At 35.8% G+C, this 25,522-nt stretch overlaps 3 protein-coding genes across 11 annotated transcripts; all 3 read left to right on the forward strand.

The window, feature by feature from the left end:
• The first annotated feature begins 1,962 nt into the window (after positions 1-1,962).
• LOC110690103 lies at positions 1,963-8,793 on the forward strand. 9 transcript variants are annotated; one of them, XR_002505008.1, is made up of 8 exons: positions 1,963-3,102; positions 4,447-4,521; positions 6,215-6,499; positions 6,595-6,685; positions 6,883-6,972; positions 7,045-7,106; positions 7,203-8,088; positions 8,185-8,793. XR_002505008.1 is itself a non-coding variant. In XM_021866926.1 (3 exons), the coding sequence occupies exon 3, from the start codon at positions 4,864-4,866 to the stop codon at positions 5,857-5,859; it is 996 nt and encodes a 331-aa protein (XP_021722618.1). In that variant the 5' UTR covers positions 1,963-3,102; positions 4,447-4,521; positions 4,861-4,863; the 3' UTR covers positions 5,860-6,203. The 9 variants fall into 9 exon arrangements, 5 of the variants coding, with proteins under 5 accessions (XP_021722618.1, XP_021722619.1, XP_021722617.1 ...); XR_002505009.1 differs by having other exon boundaries at positions 6,215-6,293; positions 6,409-6,499; positions 6,595-6,972; XR_002505007.1 differs by having other exon boundaries at positions 6,595-6,972.
• Positions 8,794-8,797: 4 nt separating this feature from the next.
• LOC110690153 lies at positions 8,798-15,009 on the forward strand. The gene is made up of 10 exons (XM_021866982.1): positions 8,798-9,485; positions 9,612-10,142; positions 10,350-10,551; positions 10,648-11,413; positions 11,495-11,501; positions 11,663-11,731; positions 11,809-11,890; positions 12,810-12,862; positions 14,574-14,638; positions 14,881-15,009. Exons 1-10 carry the CDS (start codon positions 8,798-8,800, stop codon positions 15,007-15,009), a joined length of 2,592 nt encoding a protein of 863 aa, XP_021722674.1.
• A 1,546-nt stretch (positions 15,010-16,555) lies between these two features.
• On the forward strand, positions 16,556-19,895 carry LOC110690105. The gene is made up of 8 exons (XM_021866931.1): positions 16,556-17,102; positions 17,418-17,900; positions 18,051-18,178; positions 18,257-18,335; positions 18,421-18,532; positions 19,110-19,288; positions 19,377-19,497; positions 19,776-19,895. The coding sequence occupies exons 2-7, from the start codon at positions 17,758-17,760 to the stop codon at positions 19,459-19,461; spliced, it is 726 nt and encodes a 241-aa protein (XP_021722623.1). The 5' UTR covers positions 16,556-17,102; positions 17,418-17,757; the 3' UTR covers positions 19,462-19,497; positions 19,776-19,895.
• The last annotated feature ends 5,627 nt before the right edge of the window (positions 19,896-25,522 follow it).

A 25,522-nucleotide genomic window follows, 5' to 3' on the forward strand; every position in this document is an offset into this window, starting at 1 on the left:
TACCCTAGGACTTTATGAATGCCACTGCAATTCATGAGCAAGGTATTTGGTCTCATAGAGCCTTTGTAACCTTGGCGCGATCGGAAAGTAGAATAACACTTTGGCCGGCACACATTTTCCACGAGAAGTCTTCTTATAACGCCCCCCCCCCCCCCCCCGAAATTTCGAACACTTTTCAAGGTGAGCTTTATCCTTCCAAAATAACATGCATCCTTTAGGGCATGCATGTATCTTCTCATGAGGAAGTTCAAGGCCCTTTACCACCTTTTTAGTGTCATAGTATGTCTTGGACATTGAATTCTCATCAGGAATTACTTCACTAATGAGCGATGAAATACTATCAACACATCTATGGGGCAAGTTGTATTCACACTTCAAGCTCGTAATCCTTGAAGCTATCTCTAAAACAGATAATCGACTTCCTTCATACAATGGTTTTTGTGCGGCCACTAACATCTCAAAAAACTTCTTCACTTGAGGATTAGGTTCTTCTTCAACATCCGAATATCTTCATGCATTGGATCACCATCAACTTGACCAAATGCATCAATAATCATGTCAACATAAGGATTCGATGGCTCATCTGATGCTTTTAAAGAATCAAAATCCTCTCCATGACAAACCCATTCATAGTAGTCATCAAGAAATCCTTTTTTATACAAATGCTCTCTTACACTTTCAACATCTAAAAAAAGAACATTTTTACACTTTGAACAAGGGCATTTTATCTTTGAAGATTCTTGAAAATCACGGTGTTGTTTAGCAAACTCAATAAACCCTCGCACGCCAATTGTGAACTCTTTTCTTAGTAGTCGACCTTCTAATCTCTCATACATCCATTTTCGATTCAATTTATCCATGATCCTAACTATTAAACAACATTGTTAATCATACACACATATGTAATATAGTCTTCTTATATTTGTAATTTATTCTCGTTATATACGTTACTTAGTTATTTAGGCAATTACTTAGAAGACAAAAGAAAGATAAGCAAGAAAAGGTGCAACAGTTAAGCCATATAGTGTATACACAATCCTTTTTCTTTATTTTTGAAACAATGGAAAAAGAAGTGTTCAATATTCATTAGGTAGGACAACATAAATAGAGAGAAAACCAAAAAAGAAACTTAATAGGAACAAAAAAAATGAAACTTAATGCATCTGTGTATGATATCCACGATTTGCATATGCTTATAGTGAAACAAGTAGAACAAAACTATGATAGGTACAACTCAATATATTTTACCAACTCAGGGAACAAAATTTCAGAACAACGGAAACTACATATATCAGAATATGAAGCATCATAAATATGAGAATAGGATATCTAGTGTTAAGGAAAAATATTAGAAAAATAATCTAAAAATATTATATAGGGTCTTAAGTCAGTTTTTGTCAAGTGGTACAGCTGGAATATCTTTAAAACATGGTATGCTAGTAAGGAGTTGACAGTGTCTTTTCTAGTTACATTTTTTAGTTTCAACATGTTTCTATATAGGTCTACTCTTTTAAATAAAAATCATGAGAAATATATATGTTCCAATAACTATTATACTACGTACTTACACCTCATTTTTTGTTGATCTCTCTTTCTCACTCTAAAAAAAAAATCTCCAATGGAGAATTTGGTAACATGGGCACGCTAAAATCACTTGATATGATAAATTATTATCTGAGAAACACATATTTAAACTGATGCCCCGTTTGTTTTGCTAGTGATATAATTTGAATATGTGAAGCACTACAATCAAAGGTGGACATTTCATTTACAACCTCACACTTATATCTATGGTGTAGGACCATTAATTATGAGAAAATTCAAGTCGAATTCATATACAATTACATAGAAAACTAAAGCAACGGACCATGAACACAAATTACAAATCGTATGATTTATAGCTTTGCATACAAAGATTATCAGCATAACTTATCAGTCACACACAACAAATTTAGCAATGAAATACCCACCCTAATTCGCAGACCAATTACAAAATTTCATCCAACAAATTCGTATTTACAAAAGAATTAGCAGCAGGGCCGATATTTAGATTGTTAAGGGTTTGGTTATTGTTGACAAAAATCAAAATATATTCCCAAATTCCCAAATAAAATTGGGAAAATTGCAGAAAAATAATTTCTATTTCACGAGAAGGAACACAATTCCATAATTTGCATAATCATTAACCAAATTTCACGAAAACAGGTTAGTCCAATTGCGCAAAAAACCAACCACACATGATTCTGCCATTCGTTACCAAGAAAAACTAAAGTAGCTCGATTGAAATTTCAGAACAGGATCCAAATAAGCCTTAATCAAGCACACATAATTGAACCCAATCTCGACAAAATAGAATTCTAGCACCACAAATTCACTAATCAAAAGCACGAGTAAAAACCTAATATATCAAAAGCAAAATTCATCTTATGAATTAGAAAACAAACCTTTAATTGATGATCAGTGGAGCACGTAAACTGCACAATAATAGAGATTCAGCGCACGAAATAGCAATGTTATTAGGGTAAATTTGATATTTTTTATGAAGAGAAGTAAAGAGAAGAGTATGTACTGAACCGCCGAACATATTTTCAATAAAGGAATAAGGAGTGATAGTTCTTGTTTTTTGGCGGCAACAACTTTATTATACTAATGGTTTTTTTTTAATTCTTTCTTAATAAATCCTTAACTATTATAAAAGTGGGAAATGCATCTACTGTTCTTAGTAACAGTGACTTATGGGGATATTACATTACCACCCCCAAAATTAATGAATTCCCGAATTTGCCCTTCTTGGGGTTTGATTGAAATTTTGTGTGCCACGTGTAAAGCAGAACCCCCAACATTAATGGTTTTCCTTTCCATTGAATTGAATTTGGTGTGCCATGTGTAGAGCTCTGTACAAATGTTCTACTATTCGAAGTAAATGCCCAAATCGGCACCAACAAATCCTCAAATCTCAACCACACTTCAAATGACCTCCTATAATGAACAGTTAGACCTTCATTGGCTGATGAGGTTTGGTTTGGGGTCTTGTCTTTTGGCGGCTGATGAGGTGTTTGGAAGGAAATTTCCTTTGGCTGACTCTATGTCTGAAAATGGTTGGTATGGTTCAATTCTTTCTTTGTATTTGTGATTTCCATTAGTAGCTTGGGATTTCGTATTTTGGATTATATAACTGGGTGTTGGTTTTTTTTTAAAAAAAAAAAAATTGATTTAAGGCAAAGAGCAGCTTAATTAATTAGACCAGTTTGGGATTTGCTATTTGGGATTATTTGGTGTTGTTAGTTTCTTAGGAGTAGAATTAGTTTGCTTGGTTTGTTGTATTGTATTGCATTGCACTATTGCAGGTCTAGTTCGTTGTTCTCTTTCTGATTAATAGGTTAGGAGTACAATTAGTTTTGGATGTTCTTTAGATTAGAATAGATTAGATTTGTGTGTCTTACTGATGAAGTACAAACTAATTTGTTTATCGTTTTCCCCTTTTTGCATCACCCTACCCTTCGTCAGACCCACAATAGTAACCATACCCCTCTTTGTATTTGTGGTCTCAATCCTTTCCGTGGCTGACTGTTTGTCTGAAAAAGAGTATTTTTTTAAAAAAAAAAACAAAAATGTGATTAATTTGTATTTCTTTTTCTTTTTTTGAAGGGTTATTAATTTAGGTAAAGATTAATTTGCAATTTTTTTATTTTTCTTTTTTGAGGGAGATTAGTTTGTTTACTTAACTATAGTTTACTTTGTACATTGGAGTAGTCCCCAAGGCTTTGTACAATGCCTTAACTTTGAAGAGAAAAAAGGCAAGTCAAAGCCTTGGGCATTACTCCAGTGTCCTTTAGTAGTAAGAAAAGACTTGGAGGCTACTTTGTTGTACTTATTCCTTTGTCACAGTAAATCTTTTAGGGTTACCTTTGTGGGTGTAGTTGTCTATATATAGAGAGAGATGGTGCTAGGTTTTTATTAGACATACCAAGACCTTCATGCCCAATGACAATAATTATTTGAGTTGGGCTAACAAAGGTATTCATTTTAGTTATGTTACTTTGGTTCCAATGACATTAAATTACTCAGTGTACATCCTGCCTCCATGTATGTATTTTGGACAACATTAACAAATCGAACATTGAATTAATCACTGCTTCATATCGCAATTTAGTTATTTGGATTTCATGACAAGTTGAACATTGCACAATTAATTCACACCATTATTTTGATTTCCTGACAAATCGAACATCCGTGTAGATACTTTTGGTTGCGTTGTTGTGTGTTATTGTGCCTTTGTGAATTTTGTTGCGGTGATTAGAACCGTACATTATAGGTTAGAAAAATCTGATGCCATTGGAAGGTTTTGTCTTCTAGACCATTTGGGTTTTTTGAGAGTTGGAAACAAAATTATACAGTGTTAGTTTATTTTACATGTCTTACATTCAGCCACCTTCTGTATTACAGGTTTGCTGATAGTATTTTGCGTTCTGTTTCTACTCGAGTCCAGTTTATTGTGTTGAATGTACAGTGCTTGTTGAGGTAATTCCTTTGACCTTGTTTATACACTATGTGTGTCATGTTCTCCTTATCATGCTTTAAAGATGTTGGTGTGCTGCTGCTTACAGCTTACGATGTCCTGTTCCTTGCAAGTTTCTTGTTTCCTATGTGCATTGACATTTTGTGTAAGCATGAAGCCAATAAATTATCCTATTTTTTTACTTGTTTATATTGAAAGTATTTGTTCAGCCTCAGCTGAAGCTTAATCTTCTAATTGCTGTGGAAGTTCCTATAGATTAGATGTAGAGGTGTTGTTTGGAAGAGAAGCACCTTCCCTGGTCTGAATATTTTTTTCCTTGAATATCGGTTTTGCCATTACAGGTTATGGCTAGACGATCAAACAAAGTCTGTGTTCCTTTTCAGCCTCTTTTGGAAAAGGTTGTTGCTTGGCTGCAGTTTCCACCTCCAGTTTATGGATTCATAGATACTTCTAAGAATAATGTTTTTGTGCTGATTAACCGACCAAATTCCCTTGCAAAGTTCCTTTTCTATGGTGGAGATGCCACTTCAGTCGAAGAATCTCGGGAGAAAGCGGCTCACAAGGCTGTGAAGAGATTGATTTGTCGGTTTAATGTCCGAGTATCTGATTTCACGCATGAACGACTTAAGATGTACCGTTTGTGTGTAAAGCTATATAAGAATAGATGTGCTGAGTTAGTTCAAGATAGAGAAGACTTGAATCGCACACGAGCAGAATGCAGTTCAAGAGAGGATGTATCATTCCATGATGTCCATGTTACAATGGATTTTGCACAGTTTTTGGGCGTTTTGGTGAGAAAAACTGGTGTTACTGCAACTGCCATAGAAACTACTAGGGTAGAAGGACACGGTTATATTCCGCGGTTAATGGTAACCTGTCCTCATAATAACATTGGCATGGAATGCATTTTCAGTGACCCATGTGCTGAAGCAACTGTAGTTGAGCAAAAAGTTGCAAAGAAAGCATCTTTTTTCATCGCTTCTCAGTTTAATCTGGAAATAGTTTATGCTAACTATGGTAGTGAAGCAAACATGGGTGCAGAATGTTCCTTGATAAGAGAAAAGTTTCTGATTCTGAAAGGCCATATTGAATGTTTAGAAAGGAGTTCTAAACAATCTGATTCTGTTAATGCCTCAAGGACTGACACTGACTGCTGTGTTACACCAACTGCTGAAGAATCACAAATTCCGGTTCTCGCTCTTCCACCAAATCGCTCATTTAATCGTAGAGTTGTTGTGCAAGAATGCCCTATGAATGTTGTAGAAGCAGAAACTTCTGCACGCCTTGTCATTGGTCTATCATATTTAGAAACTGTTTTTAAGCGCGCTAAGGTGGATTAGCTATGTGTTATTACACTATCTTTATTTTGGGTCCAGGGGTTTAATGACTTGTACTTGGTTATTAGGGTTGTTTTATGTAGTAGTAAGCTTAGCATCCAGCTTTTGCCTATTGGTTGTTGATGTCTCAAAGACAAGTCCTAGATGGTGTATACCCTATTTATGTATTCCTTTTGATGAAATGAATCTTCTATTTTGAGTATGTTAAATAGCATGAGTTTTATTTACATAGTTCTATATTATGCATACTTTTTGTATTGTATTAGTTAAGTATCTTTATATTTAGTATTTTCTTTTGCCTTGAAATAGTGTACCGTGTTCATTATTTTACTATGGTTTTTTGTTTTTGTTTTTACAGTTTCTATATATCTAAGTTAAGGCAGGCTTTGGGAGATTTGATTGTAATCCAACCATAACAGGCAATCCAATTAGAGCAGGTTTTTCCTTGAGTTGTTACAATGGGTACTATCTGAATTTGAATCATACATAGCTTAATGCATTTTGCATCCTGTCTTTTATGACCTAGGGCTACTTTTATCTGCTATATGATAGATTGTCGTTATGGTCTACCTCAGCTATCCCGCAAGAGTTGTAGTAGGTTGAATCAGGCCACACAAAGGTCGTCCCAATCAGCATTTGCTAGGTACGTATATTTGGTAACCTTATATTAGTTAATAAAACCACTGTCTTGTTTAGAATGAAACTGAAAGTATCTTCAATGCACCCCATCAACACCAGATAACCAGTATCAAGATGTTCAATTTTGTCAAATTCGGACAACAAAAAAACGCAAGTGTATACAGGAACTAGCTACAACACATGAAAATGGGTACAATGTGACAACTTTTAAGACTGTTCCTATATGTATTGTTACTTTTACTAGCTTCTGGGTATTGATTAGATGTCTGTCCTATTTAATTGTACATCTTTACAATTATTTTTGCCAGAGTTTCTTGCTGCTTGGAATTGATTTGCATCCTTAGAATCACATGTGAAACCATACTAAATCAATGCCTTGTTTGTTAGTAGTCAGTGTCACGGTGTTGGTTCAAGGCAGTCACGAGTCACTAGAAAGGTCTGTTGCCCTTAAGGGTTGGCTCAGTCACGTGTGAATAGGTACAAGACTCAGAATTTAAGCTTATTACCACTGATATGAATGGCAATCTAACAAACATGTGTTCCACGCAGTGAATTGGAGTCAAGAATGTCTAGCTCTTGTAAAAAAGCTACTACACAGCGTCATGCAGAAAGTAAGTGGTTATAAAAACGATATACGTTTTAGAAATGACAGTTATCATAGGCGGCAATTAGCTTATATGTTTATGCGCCTTCTTTGGGGTTTCCAGATCTTCTTGGTGCAGCTACAGATCATGAGCTACCGACAGCGCCTTTCAGACTTTTGCCGCCTAGTCACTGTCCTAAATGCGGTGCAAAAACATTTATGTCTGAGCCCCTGCACTTCTACTGTGGGAATGGAGATATTGAAATAGCTTCAAATGAGTACCCTCCGGAACTTGTGTACTTATTCACTTCTAAGGACGAAATTGCTGTCCACTTTCGAACATATGCTAGATTATACAACAATCTATTTGCATACAGTTCTCTTGGGGGTCTTTTTGATGCACACAGCTACAAAGGCATTTCTGTGTTCAAATTGCATGGACAAATGTATCACTATGTTCCAAATTTATTTCCGACTGATGATAGTCCTAAATACCTGCAGCTATACTTCTATGATGGACAACGTGAAGCAAAAAAGAGGTTGGGTTTTTTTCCAGAAGTAAGAGATCGAAGACGTGATAAACATCCTTATGTATGTATCACAACAAAATCCATATGCTGTGTTTTTTCGGTCTCTAAGAGAAAGAGCAATTAATGCGGGCACAAAAATTGTTCTTAATAAAAACCCAATACTAGATCAGCGTGTTTATAATGCTCTTGCTGTTGATGATGTTACTGTAATATGGCCAGAGAATGCTTCATCTAGCCAAAGCTCAGGCCCTCATATAATGGTAACTGGAAGATCTAATAAATCTTACAGAATCTATCATAATTATGGTTGATATGACCCACTTCAGTACCGATTGTTATTTCCTCGAGGAGAATGTGGCTGGACCCAAGGTCTTAAAAAAGTGTCTCACAAAAGCAGGCGAGCAGCAGATTCAATTCCAGATCCTATAATGTCCTGTGCTATTCATACGGCTGAAGACTTTTTGAATCAAGAAGAAACACGTACACTTTTCAGACCCTATATGTCTTATTACCTGTTTTTTCCATGTACCATAGATTCTTTGCAGCTGTGACATAGTTATGTTTTTTCTTATACAGGTGCAAAGAGAAAGAAAGCAGACAAGTTTATTTCTCCTAGAGAATATTATGCTTATAAGTTGCAAATTCGCCCTAACAACATGTTACTGCGAGCAGGTCGATGTTTTCAGCAATACATAGTCGATATGTATGTGAAGATTGAAAATACGAGACTTGATTATTTTCGAAACAATCAGGAAACAATTAGGGCTGATCTATATAAAGTAATTTTGGATTCACTTGATTCTGGAGAAACTGTTGCGTATAATGTTGGTCGTAGAGTGGTTCTACCTACGACTTATATTGGGGGTCCTCGAGATATGAAGAAGCGGTACTTAAATGCTATGGCTTTAGTACAAAGATTTGGTAAGCTAGATTTTTTTGTGACAGTTACATGTAATGTTAATTGGCCGGAGATAAAAGCCGAGCTAGCTTCTGGTGAGACACCACAAGACAGACCTGATTTAGTTGCTAGAATTTTAATTTTAGAGCAAAATTACTTGCCCTGAAAAAAGAAATCATGGAAAAAAAAGGTATTTTTTGAGAAGTTGCTGCCATGGTATATGCAGTTGAGTTTCAGAAAAGAGATTTACCACATGCTCATTTTTTAATTATTCTAAAACCTGAATACAAAATGAAATGTCCGGGTGACTATGATCGGTTTGTTTGTGCTAAAATACCTCCTAAAACTAATGTAAATCTAAGAAGAATTGAGTTAGCGCATATGATGCATGGCCCTTGTGGTTTATTGAATCCAGAATGTCCATGTATGCGAACAAATGGCCTAAAACAAAGTTGCAAAAATAAGTATCCAAAATTTTTTTGCAATGAGACTACTAATAGTAAAGATGGTTATCCTATATATCGTAGGAGAGAAACTGGGGAAAAGGTACCTATAAGGAATGCAGAGCTAGATAATCAGTGGGTTATTCCTTATAATCCATATCTTTCTTTGCTATTTGATTGTCATTTGAATGTTGAAGTATGTTCGACAATTAAAGCAGTAAAGTACCTATATAAGTATGTGTATAAGGTTCATGATAGAATTTCATACAATGTAGTGTCTTCTAATAGTGAGGTTGTAGATGAAATCAAACAATACCAATCAGGGAGATGGGTATCCCCTTGCGAAGCTGCATGGAGAATATTCAGTTATGATCTGTTTAAAATGTATCCTCCGGTTCTACCTTTACAAGTTCATTTACCTAATATGCAAACTATTCACGTTCGCCCTCATGAAAGGCTACGTTCTATTGTTTCGAATTCTAAACGGTCAAGGACTCAGTTGACTGAGTTTTTTTCAATGAATGCTGCTTCTGAAGGTGGGTTAGGATACTTGTATGGTGAATTTTGTGAGCATTACACATGGGATCAGAATGCTAAAGAATGGAATCAAAGGGTTTAGAACAGGATTTCAGTTGGGAGATTAGCATTCGTTTTTCCTGCAGAGGGTGAACGTTTTTTCCTTAGGCTTTTATTTCTAAATGTGAGAAGTCCTACGTCATTTGAAGATTTGCGCACTGTCAATGGCTGTGTTTATCCAACTTTTCAGGAAGCTGCTCTAAAGCTTGGACTTATAGAAGATGATGATGCAGCTGGTTTAACATTGTTTGAAGCTTGTGAGACTCACATGCCCGCTGCCTTACGTTGTTTATTTGAAACAGTTCTTATGTTTTGTCAACCAAGTGATCCTTGTGCTCTATGGGTTAAATATTATCCTTTTCTTGCTGAAGACTTTTCTCACAGATTTCCAGATCGCTTGGACAAAGTACAGCAGCTTACTGTCAGAGAAGTTGAGCAACACCTTGAATCAATGGGGAAATCTCTTGCTTTCTTTGGGTTAGAACATTTAAATTCCCAAGTTGATGATGATTTTAGGCGTACAAAAGACATTCTAGATTCCCTTGATGCACCAATCCCAGATGAATGCTTAAGTTGTCGTTCTAAGTTGAATTCTGCACAGAATGCTGCTTTTGTGCGTATAATGGAACATGTTATGCAGCAAAAGGGCGGAGCTTTTTTTTATTGATGGTCCTGGTGGCATAGGGAAAATTTTTCTTTACAATGCTTTGTATGCAGAAATACGGTTAATGAACAAAATCGTTTTACCAACGGCTACATCAGGAATTGCCGCAGCAAACATCCCTTCCGATAGAACTGCTCATTCACGCTTTAAATTCCAATAGATAGTGAGGCTTCTTTAGCGTGTGATGTTCCGAAACAAGGTAGTTTAGCGGCACTGTTAAGGGAAACTACATTGATAATATGGGATGAGGCTTCAATGGCTAAAAAGAAAAATCTTGAATCTTTAGATCTTTTGCTACAAGATATATGTGGGAATAAGATAACATTTGGAGGCAAGGTTATTGTTTTTGGAGGGGATTTCAGGCAGGTTTTACCAGTAGTGCCTCATAAAACTATGAAGGAAGCAGTAGAAACAAGCATTGTTACTTCTTAGCTATGGCCAAAGTTTATCAAATTTAGGCTGACAAAAAACATTAAAGCAAGAGAAGATCCTGTATATTCTGGTTTTCTACTTGATTTGGGCAACGGCAAATTACAAGAAACAGAAAATGCCTTTATTGAGTTACTAGAAAAGATTGTTCACTGCACCAACAACTTAACAGATTTAGTATCTACTCTTACAGAACCAACATTTCCAGAAATTGTAGAAGGTCAATTTTATAGTCAGGTTTTCACCAAAAAAGCAATTTTGACACCCATGAATGAAGACGTGGATTATATTAACACATTTATGATTGATAAGTTCCCTGGACAGGCTATTACATACAAGATTTTTGATGCCATACTGAATGATACATGTAGTATATATCCTACAGAATTTATCAACAAACTATGCCCCGGTGGAATGAGTCCTCACGAGCTTATCTTGAAGGAAAATTGTCCTGTTATACTGTTAAGAAATTTGCTTCCTTCTTCAGGTTTATGCAATGGCACAAGGCTGATTTGCAAGAAATTTTTTCCAAATGTCATTCAGGGTATTATAGCAGTTCGCCATTATAAAGGAGAAGAGGTATTCATACATAGAGTCAACCTAAGGCCTTCTAACTCTGTCAACTATCCATTTCAGTTTGAAAGGAAACAATTCCCTATCAAGTTGAGCTTTGCAATGACAATCAACAAGTCTCAAGGGCAAACTCTTAGCCAAGTATCCATTTATCTTCCACGACCATGCTTTTCACATGGACAACTTTACCTTGCATTATCACGAGCTAAGAAAGCAAAAGATGTGTGTGTTTTTACAACAAAAGCTACATACTAGAGTTCTGCAAATGCTGTTAAAAATGTAGTGTCTTATGATCTTTTACAGCTAGCAGGTATTATTGAAAATGATACACAGCAGTGCACATAATTAGTTATCTTCCTAGAACGTCAGGAAAATGCATAGAGATTCGTTCAAGTAAATCTGTACAGGTAGGTTATGATCTTGCTTTATGCATTCTTCTAAAATTAATACAAGATTTGATATTATTAACAGGTGCATCCTATTTTATGCAGGCAGCACAACCTTCAGGTGAGGCATCTGCTTTACAAGTGAACAATGTAGGTAAAGTTTAAAGTTCTACTCTGAATTAACGACCTTGATATCTAATACTTTCTATATTGTTTGTCATCTTACTACAGAACGGCCACCATATAGATGTGCATGTGCCTCTGATCATATCAGCCACGATTTGCTGCGCACTCTTTATGAACAAGATATGAGGCATAATACTCAGTTTCTGCGGAATACTTTGCATTGGACCTTATAATGGATGATGCAGGCAAGATACTGTCAAAATAATTTCTTTTATGCTGATTTTAGTTTCAATATTAAGTATGGCTCAATGGAATTGACTTCAGCAAAAATATAACATACTTTCCTGGAGAATTATCCTTCTGGATGATAAGCTTGAATAGATAAGAGTGCTCTTGTTGAGACTATGAGCTTGCAGCTAAATGAATAAAAACCTGTAATTTATTGAAATATCCTTCTAACATGTTGTCAAGTTTAATGTGTGCTATCACTTTGCAATTTGTGATTGAACAAATTAAACGATCATCATCTCCTTTTTGTTATATTTATCTTGTGGCCACAACATTTAATAGCCTTTTATTCCTCTTTTTTGTGGCAAATCTTTCTGATTTTGGATATTATGCTTAGGTTCTTACGAAGGTGTACTTGCTTTTAATATGGAAAATGGGACGTTGCCTAAATTCCGTTCCAAATGAAAAATATTGGTTACTGAGGTAGCTTTATCTTATCAATTTACAAAAACATTCCTCGTTTTGCATAACACCATGTCCATTGAATTTTTTTTTAAACAATCAATTCACTTCTCCTTTTCCTTTATTTAGGGATAGGGATGAGCATATTTCTATGCAACTTCTGCACACACATTACTGGAGATGGAAATGCAATAGTGACACATGATGGACTTCTATTGGAGGTAATATTCCTTGCCAACCTTAGCATCATTTTCCTATTCATTTTTTAAAATAAAATTATAGATTGGTTGGCGTTATGTTGTCTTCCTGGGAATCTTTTGTATAAAGAACGTTATATTTTTAGGTTTTGTCTTTCCTACTTAATCTACAATTGTTTATGATATTCTCACGTGGTTTGGCTTTTGGTTTCATTGCAGGAAATCACTGACACTGATACTTATGACTTTCCAAGGGTGCCACAATAATACAGGTATATATTCTTATATTTTCATTCTTGGTTTATCTTTAAATGGATTATAACATATGTATCCAGAATTAGCTCAGCATATCCTAAATTGGAAATACGGAATAAGCCCCATTGTCCCAAAAGGGTGCATAATAATTTGTCGTTCTGCTATTTTGGTTGTTGATCAAGAATATGTTTGTAGGTCAAGGAACATCACCTTTTGTGTTTTGGAACATGTTTTGATATTATATTATACAAGACTACCAGTTTGATGTATCTGAATGTTTGCAGTTTTGGTCATATTCTGGTTACCAGTGCGACTGTGCGAGGCATAAGATTCTTTTCAAAACAATCCAAACCCTCACCGATTTTAGTTTCATAATGACTATAGCTTCTGCTTAAAGCAAAGATGGATGGTTCATGGATTATGAGTAAATACCCAGCTTATTTACTTAGTAATGAATTTTCAGGGTTTATGATGCCCTTCTAGATATACTTGTGATTTACCAGTCTTTCATGTCAAGGATGTGTATGGGCAGGAAATTCAAGATGAAGGACTTATTGACCATTTATGCCAGGCAAGATTCTAAACATTCAATTTTTGCTACAAATTTGCTTCTTAAAACTAATATAATAATGATCTGACCTTTTGCCATTTCTTAGTGTTGTAAGAACAAATCAATTGCTGAAGAATAATAGCGTCATATTTATTGTTGCTAGATGATTGTCATAGTTGATTCTTTCCTATTTAATTTAAATTTATTTAATATTATTTTTTTACACTTCCTTGTTATCTGACAAGTTTCTTGTGTTTTTTGGCATCCGTTCCTTTTGGGTTCTTTTATGGATATGGAAAGAAATTCCGGTTCTATCATTGATTTGGTTGACTTAGGTTTTTAAAAGGTATTGCCTTAAATATTTTTTTGTGATTGGTAAAATTCAGATTTTTTTATTTCGAGTTATAAAATTTTTTATATTTTTGTTCTTGACTTGATTGGTTGGATACACTGAGTTCAAATTAGTTTAATGACAAGTGTTGCGTACTTGAGGTCATGCTCTAAAGTTATTTAGTGTTTTTGATACTGTGTTTTGTCATATGCAATGTTCCTAAGGTTGGATGTGGTGCTGCTAAGGCTCTTTAGAGATATAAGGTTTACTAATTTGAATTCCATTATTATTTACATTAAGCAAGAAAAGTTTGTGTTTATAAGACTACTCTATCTAGGAAATTAGGTAATCATTTGTTTAGTTTAGTTTTTTTTTTCGAAATTTCCTTGGTCTTTTGTACGATTTTTCCCGTTCTTAGTTATGCCTCTAACACCGCACAAGGTATAAAATCCTATTCAGCCCCTTTTGGGCAAGACATATAACTAATTGCCTTAAGTTTCCTAAACCAAGATATGGTTTATTAGATGCTGCCAGGAACAATGCTTTGATCCGTGTTATTTGTGCTAATAATCCGGATGGATTTTTTTATTTAGAGACATGGCTAATTTAATAGAGGTCTTTTGTGAAAGGGTAGCACAAAAAGGTGTACACAAAATGATTTCTTGGTTTGGTGTTTAGATCGCTCATATATTCAAAATGTATTAACTCAGTGAATGGCTCAACAGACATAAGTGTGTTGAATTCTGAAAGAAAAGGGCATATAGTAAACCAGCTTCAGTAGATAGTGTGAGGAAAATTTTAGTATTGACCATGCACATTGTTTCTGTTGGTTATGTTCATTTTTTAGGTGTTTTAATAACTGGTATTGAAATTATCTGGATCAAAGGTGTTGGCTATATTTCTTGGGTCATGGTAACTTGCTCTCATAAAAATATGGGTATGGAATGCATCTTTAGTGACCTGTGTTCTGAAGCCTGGAAAAAAACTTTTTTAAAAAAAAATAGCAAGCCTATACAGTTTAGGGATAGCTAATGCAAACTATAGTGCTGCAGCAAAGAAAAGTAGACCTTGTTATTCATAAGGGAGAAGTATTTAGCTTGTCTGCCTCCTACAAATGAAGATTCAAGCATTCTTGCTGCTGTTATTCCTCCCAGTGCACCAATAGACGCAGAAACAGTCCACAGATAGCTAATTCAATTCCTTTGGTGTTACCTACCTCAGAACAGTCAGCTACTGCGGTGTCAGAATTAGAAGTGGTTTCACAGTGGCCCAAATTCGCTTAGCTACGGGAGCTAAATATGAAAATCAGAATTAAGACCATTGTATGTTATGTCTGCATGATCTTGCGCTTGCATGGATTAGTCAAGTATGATGCCACTTGAGACATTAGCTTGTGCGTATATAATCCTGTCATGAGAGTATAGATTATTACATGGATTAGACATTAGCATGATGCCACTTTAGACATTAGCTTCTCATGTTTTACACAGAGATAGACAACCCATTCAACTCTACTAACCAAATTTTGTGAAGACATAGCCTGGCTTCCTATCATGAAAGAAGATATGGAGGAATCCCTTTCCTTGCGTAAAGTTCTATTTTAGGTTATAGCCCTTCAAATTTGGATGTTAGTACCTCACCGGTGTGACCTTAAACATGTAACCACCATCTGCTTTCCAAAGATCTTGCTCAAATCACTTGATGTTAATTCTATATGTAAGTCACTTCATGTGAGCATGTTAAAGCTTCACTTTGATTTGAAGAGGTTCAGAATCTAATCACCATAATCTCTGATGCTATCTCACCTAACGCAGGACACCTCATTGCTGGGCCAAAGAAACCACTCTTCATCTAATGCAGGGCACCATTTTTCTACTCCTAATAGTCAGATTACAAAGAGATGGATACACATTCAATTATAGTTGTTCAAGGTTTATATATGATTTCTATTTAAAGTTAGTGCAATTATCTTTGCCCGTCTACTAATTCATAGTCTATTGCATAATATTAAGCCTAGGATACATATAGTATAATTAATCTAACATATATACCTAACAACAATAAAATTTCGTGTGGATTTTTTAACTTGAGGTTTTGGACTGTGTTTCTTATGATAAATGGGCTTCGTAGAGTCTAGCCCACACAATCACCATTAACATTCATATTTTACAATGAAATCATCTTTGCTAATATTTAAATAGTAGTACACGTTGCTTCATAGGAACAGCTACACATTACAAGTCAAGTTACTGTTTACAATAAACTTATTATTTAATAATCTTAGTTGTTGTACTTGATTACTGCTTTAACCATAAAAAAGTATTTGGTTTTTTTTATAAAAAGTATTTCATTATTGCTTTAACCACAGAAACTATTTCCTTTTTGCTTAATTCCCAAGAAAAAAAATACTTAGTCACAACTCTTACCCAAAGTGCTTTCTAGATGTACGAATACAAGGATAGTTAAAGTAATTTCACTGTTCACAACAGTAAAAATGTTAAAAGGTTTAGGTTAACTTCTACACAGACTTTGGCTATAAATACCCAATCATAATCTTCTTTATGGAGCATCAATTCATTCTCTGCATTCCATTCTTTTTAAGGTATACTTTCTCCTTTGTCTGAGAATTCATTCGTTGGTTTTGCAACTGTAATTGTTACTATCACTGAAATGCTTAGCTTTATTTTCCTATGAAAAAAGTTTTATTTAAAAACACTTTTACCGGTATTCTTGCTTTATTTGTTTGTTAAACTAGGCCCTTGTATTTAACATTATCCCATTTTCTTCGACTATTACCTACACTTTTTGTAATCTGTCAATTTCTGCATTTATTAAACTTTACCCCAACTATTGTGCATACATTATTTATACGATTTTATTTAGAATGTGTACCATAATTACAGTTGCATGCTATTTATGAAAACTTTCCTAAAAAAGATTGTGTGCTAAAAAAGAAATTCCTAAGCTAAATCTGAGTACAATATGAACTTTTCTTTGTCTGCCTTTTCCCTGATTCTTTCATGCAACTTGACAGTTATAATATTTTTGTTTTAACATAACTTTCCTTATTAGATCTTTTGATAGACTATACTCTATATCATAATTGGATGCAATTGCTTATTACTTTTTACGGCATGTATTATGTAGCCAAGTCTTAACTTGTCAGTCTATTAACTATTTCATATTTCTGAACAAATCTGTACAGACAATGAATACACCTCCAAAAATGAAGTTGTAACCTCTTTACTTAGACGAAGTTAACAATCAAAGTAAAGACTACAAGGTCAAAGTGACTATGGTTGAAAAAGGCAGAGCTTAACCTTCACCCAAAAAACCTGGTGTGACATTTCAAACAATCATTTTTGGGGATGAAAAGGTAACTATTCTTTGTTAAAGTTTTGTTTTACAAAATTATATGCAGTCTGTCATTACCTTCTGTTTAGTTTGATTACCTGTTAGGCACAAATCATTTTATAACTATGTTTACTGTTATTAGTACCAGAAGAAAAAGGATTCACGTTAAAAGTAATGGATATATTAAGTTTGATAGCAGACTTATATCACAAACTAAGTCACTCTTGTGTTTCAATAGTATGCTCATTGTAGTTTGCCTTTCATTTTATTACAAAGACATATTTTAACACTTTATAAAGAATCATGTGATTATTAATTAAACTACAAACTTAAACAGAAAAACAAGATGCAGTGTGCTCTTTTTGGAGACCAAATTCAAGCATATGAAGAAATTCTAAAGCCAACTGGCCAGTACGAATATCTAAGGCTCCTATAAATGCTGTAGAAGATCAGTATAAAATCAACCTTGAAGAACTTGCATACCAAATGATTGTTGGGCATCAGACTATTATCCAGCGTTTAAATCCAGAAATTGTTCCGATTGAGCCTAAATATCAGCCTTTGTCAACTATTCCAAGATCACCTGATCCAAATGGCAGATATGGTAATGATTTGTATTCATCTGTTAAGGGAAATTTATGTTGCTGTTTGCGGCTTTTACGTTTATACTATAGTTTATGCTATTTCAAGTCATTCTTTTTTATAAAACAGACATAGTTGGTGACGGTGTGGTTCTGTTTGTTGAAGAGGATCCACGACTAATACCTAACATCTGTGGTCGTGATAGTTCAGTTCGTGAAATCTCTATCACTGACACAAGGTACAACTAACTACAACTTCAAAAGATACTAGCATATTTTACCTTTTACACACACACACACACACACACAAAAAAAAAAAAAAAAAAAAAAAAAAAAAAAAAAAAAAGAGAGATTGAAAAGCTAACAATATGTAATGTATGGTGAATCAGCCAAGACCATGCTATCATAATTTCAGCATGGAATGATCTTACTGGTAAACCTTGTGACGCTATGAAAAATTGGGCTGAAAAATTCAATGTTGTGGGATTCACTGCACTCAAGACCCGCCATACAAGGGGTAAAGTTATTAGTTATCCTTTACGGTATAATTAATATCAAAAACCAAATATCTAATCACTCTTACACTTGCTTACAGGATTCACTCTGAGTACAACTATGTCCACTCGAATTATTATAAATCCTAAAGGACCAAGAGCAGACATGCTTCGAGAATGGTAATTAGTGCATAGAGTTTATTGTCAATATTAAATCATACCTTGTCAAAATATTCACCTAACTCAGGCTTGCTTTCTGTTTCAGGGTCACATTGTATCGGCATGTCCTGCTAGACAGACAAGAAAGGATTTTGAATGTTAGATACCCGAGCACTGAAAAAAAAATTGTGACAATAGCTGAACTGAGAAGCAAAAAGGTTCTCACTTTATTACTTACACTCAGAGTGATTGAGAAATATGTCGTGCTCACAAATTAGCAATTTTCATTGGACGTGTTTTAAGCAGCCAACAATGCAATTTCAGCCTCAGTGAAAAAAAAAAAAAAAAAAAAAAAAAAACTGAACCAGGATAACTTCAGTATATGCTGACTAAATAAACAATGTGATTATCAAACTACTATGATTGAAATAGGGCATGTTGCTTTTTCATAAATTCACCTACATGATTAAAGTGCATGTTTTTGGGATTGAATTTTTAATGATTTGTACATTTTACTTTATTGATATACACTTAATTTGAATTCATTTTCATTCTTAAATTCAGTGCATTTTTGCTGATTTTAGACGTCATATTGCTATTAAAATTGCATTTTTGGTGCTTTTTAAATCCAATTGGGTATAAGTCTTTGACTCTAACTCCATGTTTTGATAGAGATCTTACCGATAATATACTTGAGTGTAATTTACATTTCTTACTAACATATTATTTATTTTCCACATACCCTAATATAGTAGTTACAGGATGTCTAATACACGTTTGTTTAAATTAATGCAGGCAGCAAATGCAACTCCCGATGAAATAGCTTGGATTCGAGTTACTATACCAGAACCTGACTTGCAAAAGGTTAATGCATACACTGGTTGCCTTGGTTGTGCAAAGAGAACACATCTCCCTATTGGAACTCACTTTCCTTGCATTTCTTGCAAAAAAGGAGACACTGTGTCTTCTCACAAGTAGATTACTAAACCTTATCCATGTATTATCCTTGACATTGTAAATGTATCCAGCAATTCCGACTTACTCTAATGTATACTTTTACAGAGTCACATTCAATTTTGATGCTGCTGATGAAAGTGGGACAATGTCATTTACAACCTTCAACGATGATACAAAAAAGCTTTTCTAAGTACTAGCAACTCAAATCTACCATATCAAAACCACTGTAAGAATAAATATCAATGTTGTGCTCACGAGTTGTTTGCAACTTTATTTGAAATGTAGATAATTTTATTTACACTACAATAGTTTGATTCAGTATACATGTCACAGTAAGATAAGCTGATTAATGGTATAACAAAGCTTTTACTGCATAATTCACCCTTTGTTATTTTATTTATTTATTTATTTTAAAGTTTATTTGCTGTTTCATATAAACAGTTTGAATGGTATGCTAATCAACTATCCTTGACTTACTATCTGTATGCTACTTTAACATTTTAGGGGAATTGGGAAGCTTTCAAAGCAATACAAGAAACACTTTCCACTAAACCTTTCTACATCCAAGTGACCCCTACTCACGAATTAGCTATAAACAGTGTGCTACTTGGAACTCTCAAAAGCATTGAATTAGAGGATACAGAAACACATACTCAGATTCCAGGTTCATCATCTACTGATCAGATCACAAGTCTGCAACAGGAATTCAGGACCAAAACTAGGGCTCATGGCAAAGCACCTGTTGTTTCTGAACCTCAGCTCAATGTTGATGTTAGCCAAAACACTACATCAGCAAATGATGCAGTTCTTGCTGAAATAGCTCAGTTCCAAGAGTTCAGGTTAGCTTCTCAAGAATTCGACAGAGATTGCTTTGATGCTCCAATACAGCCATCAAGCAAAGGAATTACAATTTCAGAACCAACGGAACCAAGCACTAACCTTCCTACATGGACCAAACTTGCTCGCACACGAACCAATGTCAAGAACAAGAACAAAGAGGCAACGTCTGCTGATCTGCACCAAGAAACAGGTGATGAGGACCATGTTCCTAGGAAGAAACTCCGAACATCCCTTTCTGAAGAGACTACTGATATGGAAATTTCTGAGAACAAATAGTCCTCTACAAGCATCCTCAATTACCCATGAAACAGCTTAAAGTATATAGATATGCAACATCTTCTGTTTCTAAAATGTTACCCTTAATCACTTATGGTATGCTAATTTGCTAGATACGAAATATCTTTTGGGTGTTTAAAAGGAACATTTTGCGCATCCTATGTTCCCTATAAACATCAAGCACGTATATAGTGATGTGGCTATGTAGTAAAAACTGGTATGCAGTAGCTGTAGTGTCTTAGACACCGTATTTCAAGACAGCTTAAATCTTTTGCAATGTACATAGTAATGGTGGGAGGTAGAGCCTTATGAGATGACTATGATGTATGAACTTGTATCCTTAAATCAGGTTACCCACTTATAATATAAAGTATGTTATTATATTTTCTGGTCCAAGTTCAAAGTTATTGTTACTTAAAAAACTTTTATTCTTTCAATCTGTTATAAAGACTACATCAGTTCATTACTTATCTATATTACTTGTTTCTTTTTTGTATATATTTCACTTCACTTTTGTCTGTCTATCATAAAGTTAGCATTATGCTTTCGGGTTCATGTATTTTCCCTCTTATTAAATTTGATACACTATTTCCCCTTTGCTAGCCTTTTTTTTTTAAAGCAATATGAGAACCATTATTAAACATCACAGCCATATTACAAAAGATAAATTTCCGTCAAGTCAACTAATCCTTGAAAGGAGTACAGAAAGACCTGCTCAACCCTATTACATGGATTTAATCTAGCTAACAGATGCGCTACAACGTTCTTATTTCTCTTCACATGATGTTAGAAATCCAGAATATTCTATACTATTCTGTAATGTTCTGTAAATCTCTCCTCTTTCTATACTTAGGATAATTAAATCAAATCACTCTGATTCTTAGAGTGATTACAGGCTGTGATTAAGGAGTGATTACAGACCGCAATTGTAGCCCAATTAGGCAAGTAGAACTTGTATAAATGTTGTAACCCGAGCATTTTTGAATACATAGAAAACCATTGAAAACCTTAAAACAGTGTAGTTTATTTTTAAGTTGGTATCAGAGCCAGGTTCGTTTTTCCGGTAATCGGAGACGATCAGGCAACATCATCTACCATGGAAACAGACAGCAAAGAGGTTGTACAACAACCAGTGACCATGGAAGCTTTAATGCAACTTTTATCAAAGTTAAACACCACTAAAACAACCACAGACATTCCAAATCAACCCATCCAAATCCCAGAAAAACTAAACCATAAAAATTTTATGAAATGGTCCAAACTGATGCAGTTGGAACTCGAAGGCAGGGGGAGGCTCAGTCATATCACAGCCTCACCACCGCTGCCTGAGGACCCAGAATACACCAGATGGACTCAGCGGGACTCGTTGGTAAGGTCATGGATTATCGTAAACATTGATCCAGAACTGCAAAATCAGTTTTTGGATTACCCAACCGCAAGAGACTTGTGGAAGGGGATTGAAACTTTGTACGGAGGCAGCAAAGACGGACTCCAAATCTTCGACCTTACGGTCCGGGCAAACAAGATGCAGCAAGGGATAGACCCAGTAGAGGTCTATTATAGCAAGTTTACAGCAATATGGAAGGAAATTGATAGAAGAGTTCCTAATCCAATGACTAGCCCAAATGACAAAAATACCTTTAATCGAATAACCCAGAACAACAGGTTATACCAATTTCTTGCCGGACTTGATGACTCATTCGACAAAGATCGGAGGGACATCCTCAACAGAGAACCCCTTCCAACCCCTGAAGAGGTGTTCGCCACCATCAGAAGAGAAGTGGCTCGCCGCGGAATCATGAAATCAACCGGAACAACCACCCCGATTTCCTCATCTACCCAATCATCGGAGATCGGCAGTGGTTTTGCGGCCAAAGGAAGGGCAGAGAAACCGGTTTTCCGGCGAGAAGATGAAAAATCGGGACTCAAGTGTACTCATTGCGGCGGTACTCGCCACACCAAGGATGGGTGCTTCAAAATAATAGGGTACCCGGAGTGGTGGACTGAACGAAAGAAGAAAGGAGGAAGAGGTAGTACCGGTAAGGCAGCTCTGAGCACCGGCGAAGCAGGTGAAGGAGGAGTAACGGCAGCAACAGCCACCACTGCTACAAAATCAGGTTTGAAAGAAAATAAAGAAGAAGGTATGAAGGATGAAACCTTAGACTCCTATTTATATGACTACAAAAATCAGGAGAGTATACCTCTTAAAAATTCATTTCAGCCCATTTGTGTTAAGCCCAAAACCGTGTACCTAGAACAACAGATTGAGCATGTGGACTTAGAACAGAAATTTAGTGAACCTACCCATTCAAACTCTCATAAAAAATCTGTTGGCTTAATGTGCAAACCCAATAAAAATAATAGGTGGATTTTCGATTGTGGAGCAACAGACACTATGACTTTTGATATCAACGATCTCGAAAAAATCCATACATCAAAAAAGGACCATATACAAACAGCCAACGGAGAGGTAATTAAAACAAAGGGGTCGGGTGTTGTCAAAATTTCTGATAACATCAAACTACCTAATTGCCTCTTTATACCGGACTTATCCCATAAATTACTTTCTATTAGCCAATTGACAAAGGACTTAAACTGTACTATTCTTATGAATTCTCGTGGATGTACTGTTCAGGATTCTCGGACAAGGAAGATTATTGGGCATGGTACTGAAGAAGGCGGACTGTATTATGTTACTCGGATGCCTCAACATGGTAAAGCAGCGCTTGTTCGCGGGACGGTTGAACAACAGCTTTGGACTTGGCATAGGCGTTTAGGTCATCCGTCTCTTGGGTATTTAAAAAAACTCTTCCCTTCCCTTTCGAGTTCGAATTTTGTTTTTGATTGTGAGGCTTGTATTGTTGCAAAGAGTCATAAACATTTTTATCCAACGAGTCGAACTGATAAACCGTTTATTTTAATCCATTCAGATGTATGGGGTCCAGCTCCAGAGTTTAATAAACATGGTTTTCTATATTATGTTACCTTTATCGATGATTGCACTAGGATGAGTTGGGTTTATTTTCTTAGAAATAAGTCTGATGTCTTTAACACCTTTGTCTCCTTCTACAAAATGGCCCAAACACAATTTCAAACCCAAATTAGAATTCTCAGGTCTGATAATGGAACCGAGTATAAAAACATTGATATGGAAACCTTCATCCAAACAAATGGCCTTATTCACCAAACCACATGTCCTGACACTCCACAACAAAATGGAGTAGCAGAAAGAAAAAACCGAACTCTCCTGGAAATGACTCGGGCCATGATGATAGAATCTTCTGTTCCTGCTTATTACTGGCCTGAGGCCATTTCCACAGCCAATTACCTCACCAACCGCCTACCTACAAAAAGCCTACATTTTTCTACTCCATTAGACACCCTTAAAAACCATGTCAGTGTTCCTACTGCCCACTCATTACCACCTAGAGTCTTCGGTTGTGTTGTGTATGTACATCTACCCAAACGGAATAGAAATAAGCTAGAACCACGGGCTGTCAAGTGTGTCTTTGTGGGGTATGGAACTAACCAAAAAGGATACCGCTGTTACGACCCAGTTGCAAACCGATTGTATACTACTATGGATTGTGACTTTGTCGAAACAGAATTTTATTATCACCACCTTCGATCTCAGGGGGAGAGCCCTAGTGAGGATCTAAGCTGGTTGGTCTATCCAGAACTGAATGTTCCTGACCCAAAAGAACAGGTAGGCGATACCGCCGAGGCAACTGATAACACTATACAGCTCGATCTTCCTAATATCATGCCTACTAATCCAAACATGTCTGAGTCTCCAGTTTAAAATGAAATAGAGGTATGTACACCAGAATCGAGCCATATTTCTGAGTCTAGGTCACCTGAATCTACTAATGTACCTTCTGAAAGTGAAAATGTAGTACCAGGTGCAAGGGAAGATCAGTCGTTGAGTCCTGTACATGGCAGGTATGAGTTGCCACCAAGGAGCACAAGAGGTGTTCCTCCCAAGAGGTATGATCCAGAATTTGAAGCCCAAAGATCAAAATATCCTGTGAGCAAGCCAGGAGAGGGAAATCTATCCCAAGGAGTAAAGAGCTACAGTGCAGCCTTATACTCTGAAAGCACTCCCGCCACAACAGAAGAAGCTCTTAGAAGTAAAAACTGGAAATCAGCTATGGAGGAAGAAATAAATGCACTGGTCCGAAATAAGACTTGGGAAAAGTGTACCCTACCTACTGGGAAAAAACCCGTAGGCTGCAAATGGGTCTTTACAATAAAACGTAAAGCAGATGGCAGCATTGAAAGATATAAAGCAAGGCTGGTAGCTAAAGGGTACACGCAAACTTATGGGATAGATTATGATGAAACTTTCTCTCCAGTAGCGAACTTCAACACTATCAGAGTGCTTTTTTCAGTTGCAGCGAACAAAGATTGACCCCTGTATCAGTTCGATGTAAAAAACGCATTCCTTCATGGAGATCTTTCTGAAGAAGTCTATATGGAAGCTCCACCAGGGTTCTCACATGGCTTTGGTAAAGGTGAAGGTTGTAGACTGAAGAAAGCCTTGTATGGACTGAAACAGTCACCAAGGGCGTGGTTTGGAAGATTCACTGTGGCAATGAAGAAGTTCGGATACAAACAAAGCAATGCAGATCATACCTTGTTTCTCAAAAGAAGAGGTACTGCAATTACTTGTCTTATCATATATGTTGATGATATGATAATAACAGGAGATGATACAGAAGAAATAGAGCAATTGAAGGAGAAACTTTTCAAGGAATTCGAAATGAAGGATCTTGGAAATCTTAAGTATTTCCTGGGAATAGAGGTACTCAGGTCAAAAAGGGGTATCTTTATATCTCAAAGGAAGTATATCCTGGATTTCTTGACAGAGACAGGTATGATAGACTGTAAACCAGCCGACACTCCTATGGTTATGAACCATGGGCTCCAGATTATTGAAAGAGCTAAATTAGTAAATCAGACGCAGTACCAGAGACTCGTTGGAAAGCTAATATATTTGTCTCATACTCGGCCTGATTTAGCTTATGTAGTTGGAGTTGTTAGCAGATTCATGCATAAACCACAGAAGCAGCATCTTGAGGCAGTTTACCAGATTCTGAGGTATTTAAAAGGGACTCCTGGAAAGGGAGTTATTT

Source organism: Chenopodium quinoa, unplaced genomic scaffold (genome assembly GCF_001683475.1).
Source record: "Chenopodium quinoa cultivar QQ74 unplaced genomic scaffold, ASM168347v1, whole genome shotgun sequence".
NCBI lineage: Eukaryota > Viridiplantae > Streptophyta > Magnoliopsida > Caryophyllales > Amaranthaceae > Chenopodium > Chenopodium quinoa.

What these genes read in the sequence shown, in the direction of transcription:
- LOC110690103 (XM_021866925.1), top strand. Translation starts at nt 3,048, where the DNA reads ATGAGGTGTTTGGAAGGAAATTTCCTTTGGCTGACTCTATGTCTGAAA. An exon ending in TGACTCTATGTCTGAAAATG is followed by an intron (nt 3,099 to 4,860) that starts GTTGGTATGGTT and finishes TTGCCATTACAG; the next exon opens with GTTATGGCTAGACGATCAAA.
- LOC110690153 (XM_021866982.1), top strand. Translation starts at nt 8,798, where the DNA reads ATGAAATGTCCGGGTGACTATGATCGGTTTGTTTGTGCTAAAATACCT. An exon ending in ACAGAATGCTGCTTTTGTGC is followed by an intron (nt 10,143 to 10,349) that starts GTATAATGGAAC and finishes AAATTCCAATAG; the next exon opens with ATAGTGAGGCTTCTTTAGCG. An exon ending in CTTTATGAACAAGATATGAG is followed by an intron (nt 11,891 to 12,809) that starts GCATAATACTCA and finishes GTTTCATTGCAG; the next exon opens with GAAATCACTGACACTGATAC.
- LOC110690105 (XM_021866931.1), top strand. Translation starts at nt 17,758, where the DNA reads ATGCTATTTCAAGTCATTCTTTTTTATAAAACAGACATAGTTGGTGAC. An exon ending in CAAGACCCGCCATACAAGGG is followed by an intron (nt 18,179 to 18,256) that starts GTAAAGTTATTA and finishes ACTTGCTTACAG; the next exon opens with GATTCACTCTGAGTACAACT. An exon ending in CTGAACTGAGAAGCAAAAAG is followed by an intron (nt 18,533 to 19,109) that starts GTTCTCACTTTA and finishes AAATTAATGCAG; the next exon opens with GCAGCAAATGCAACTCCCGA.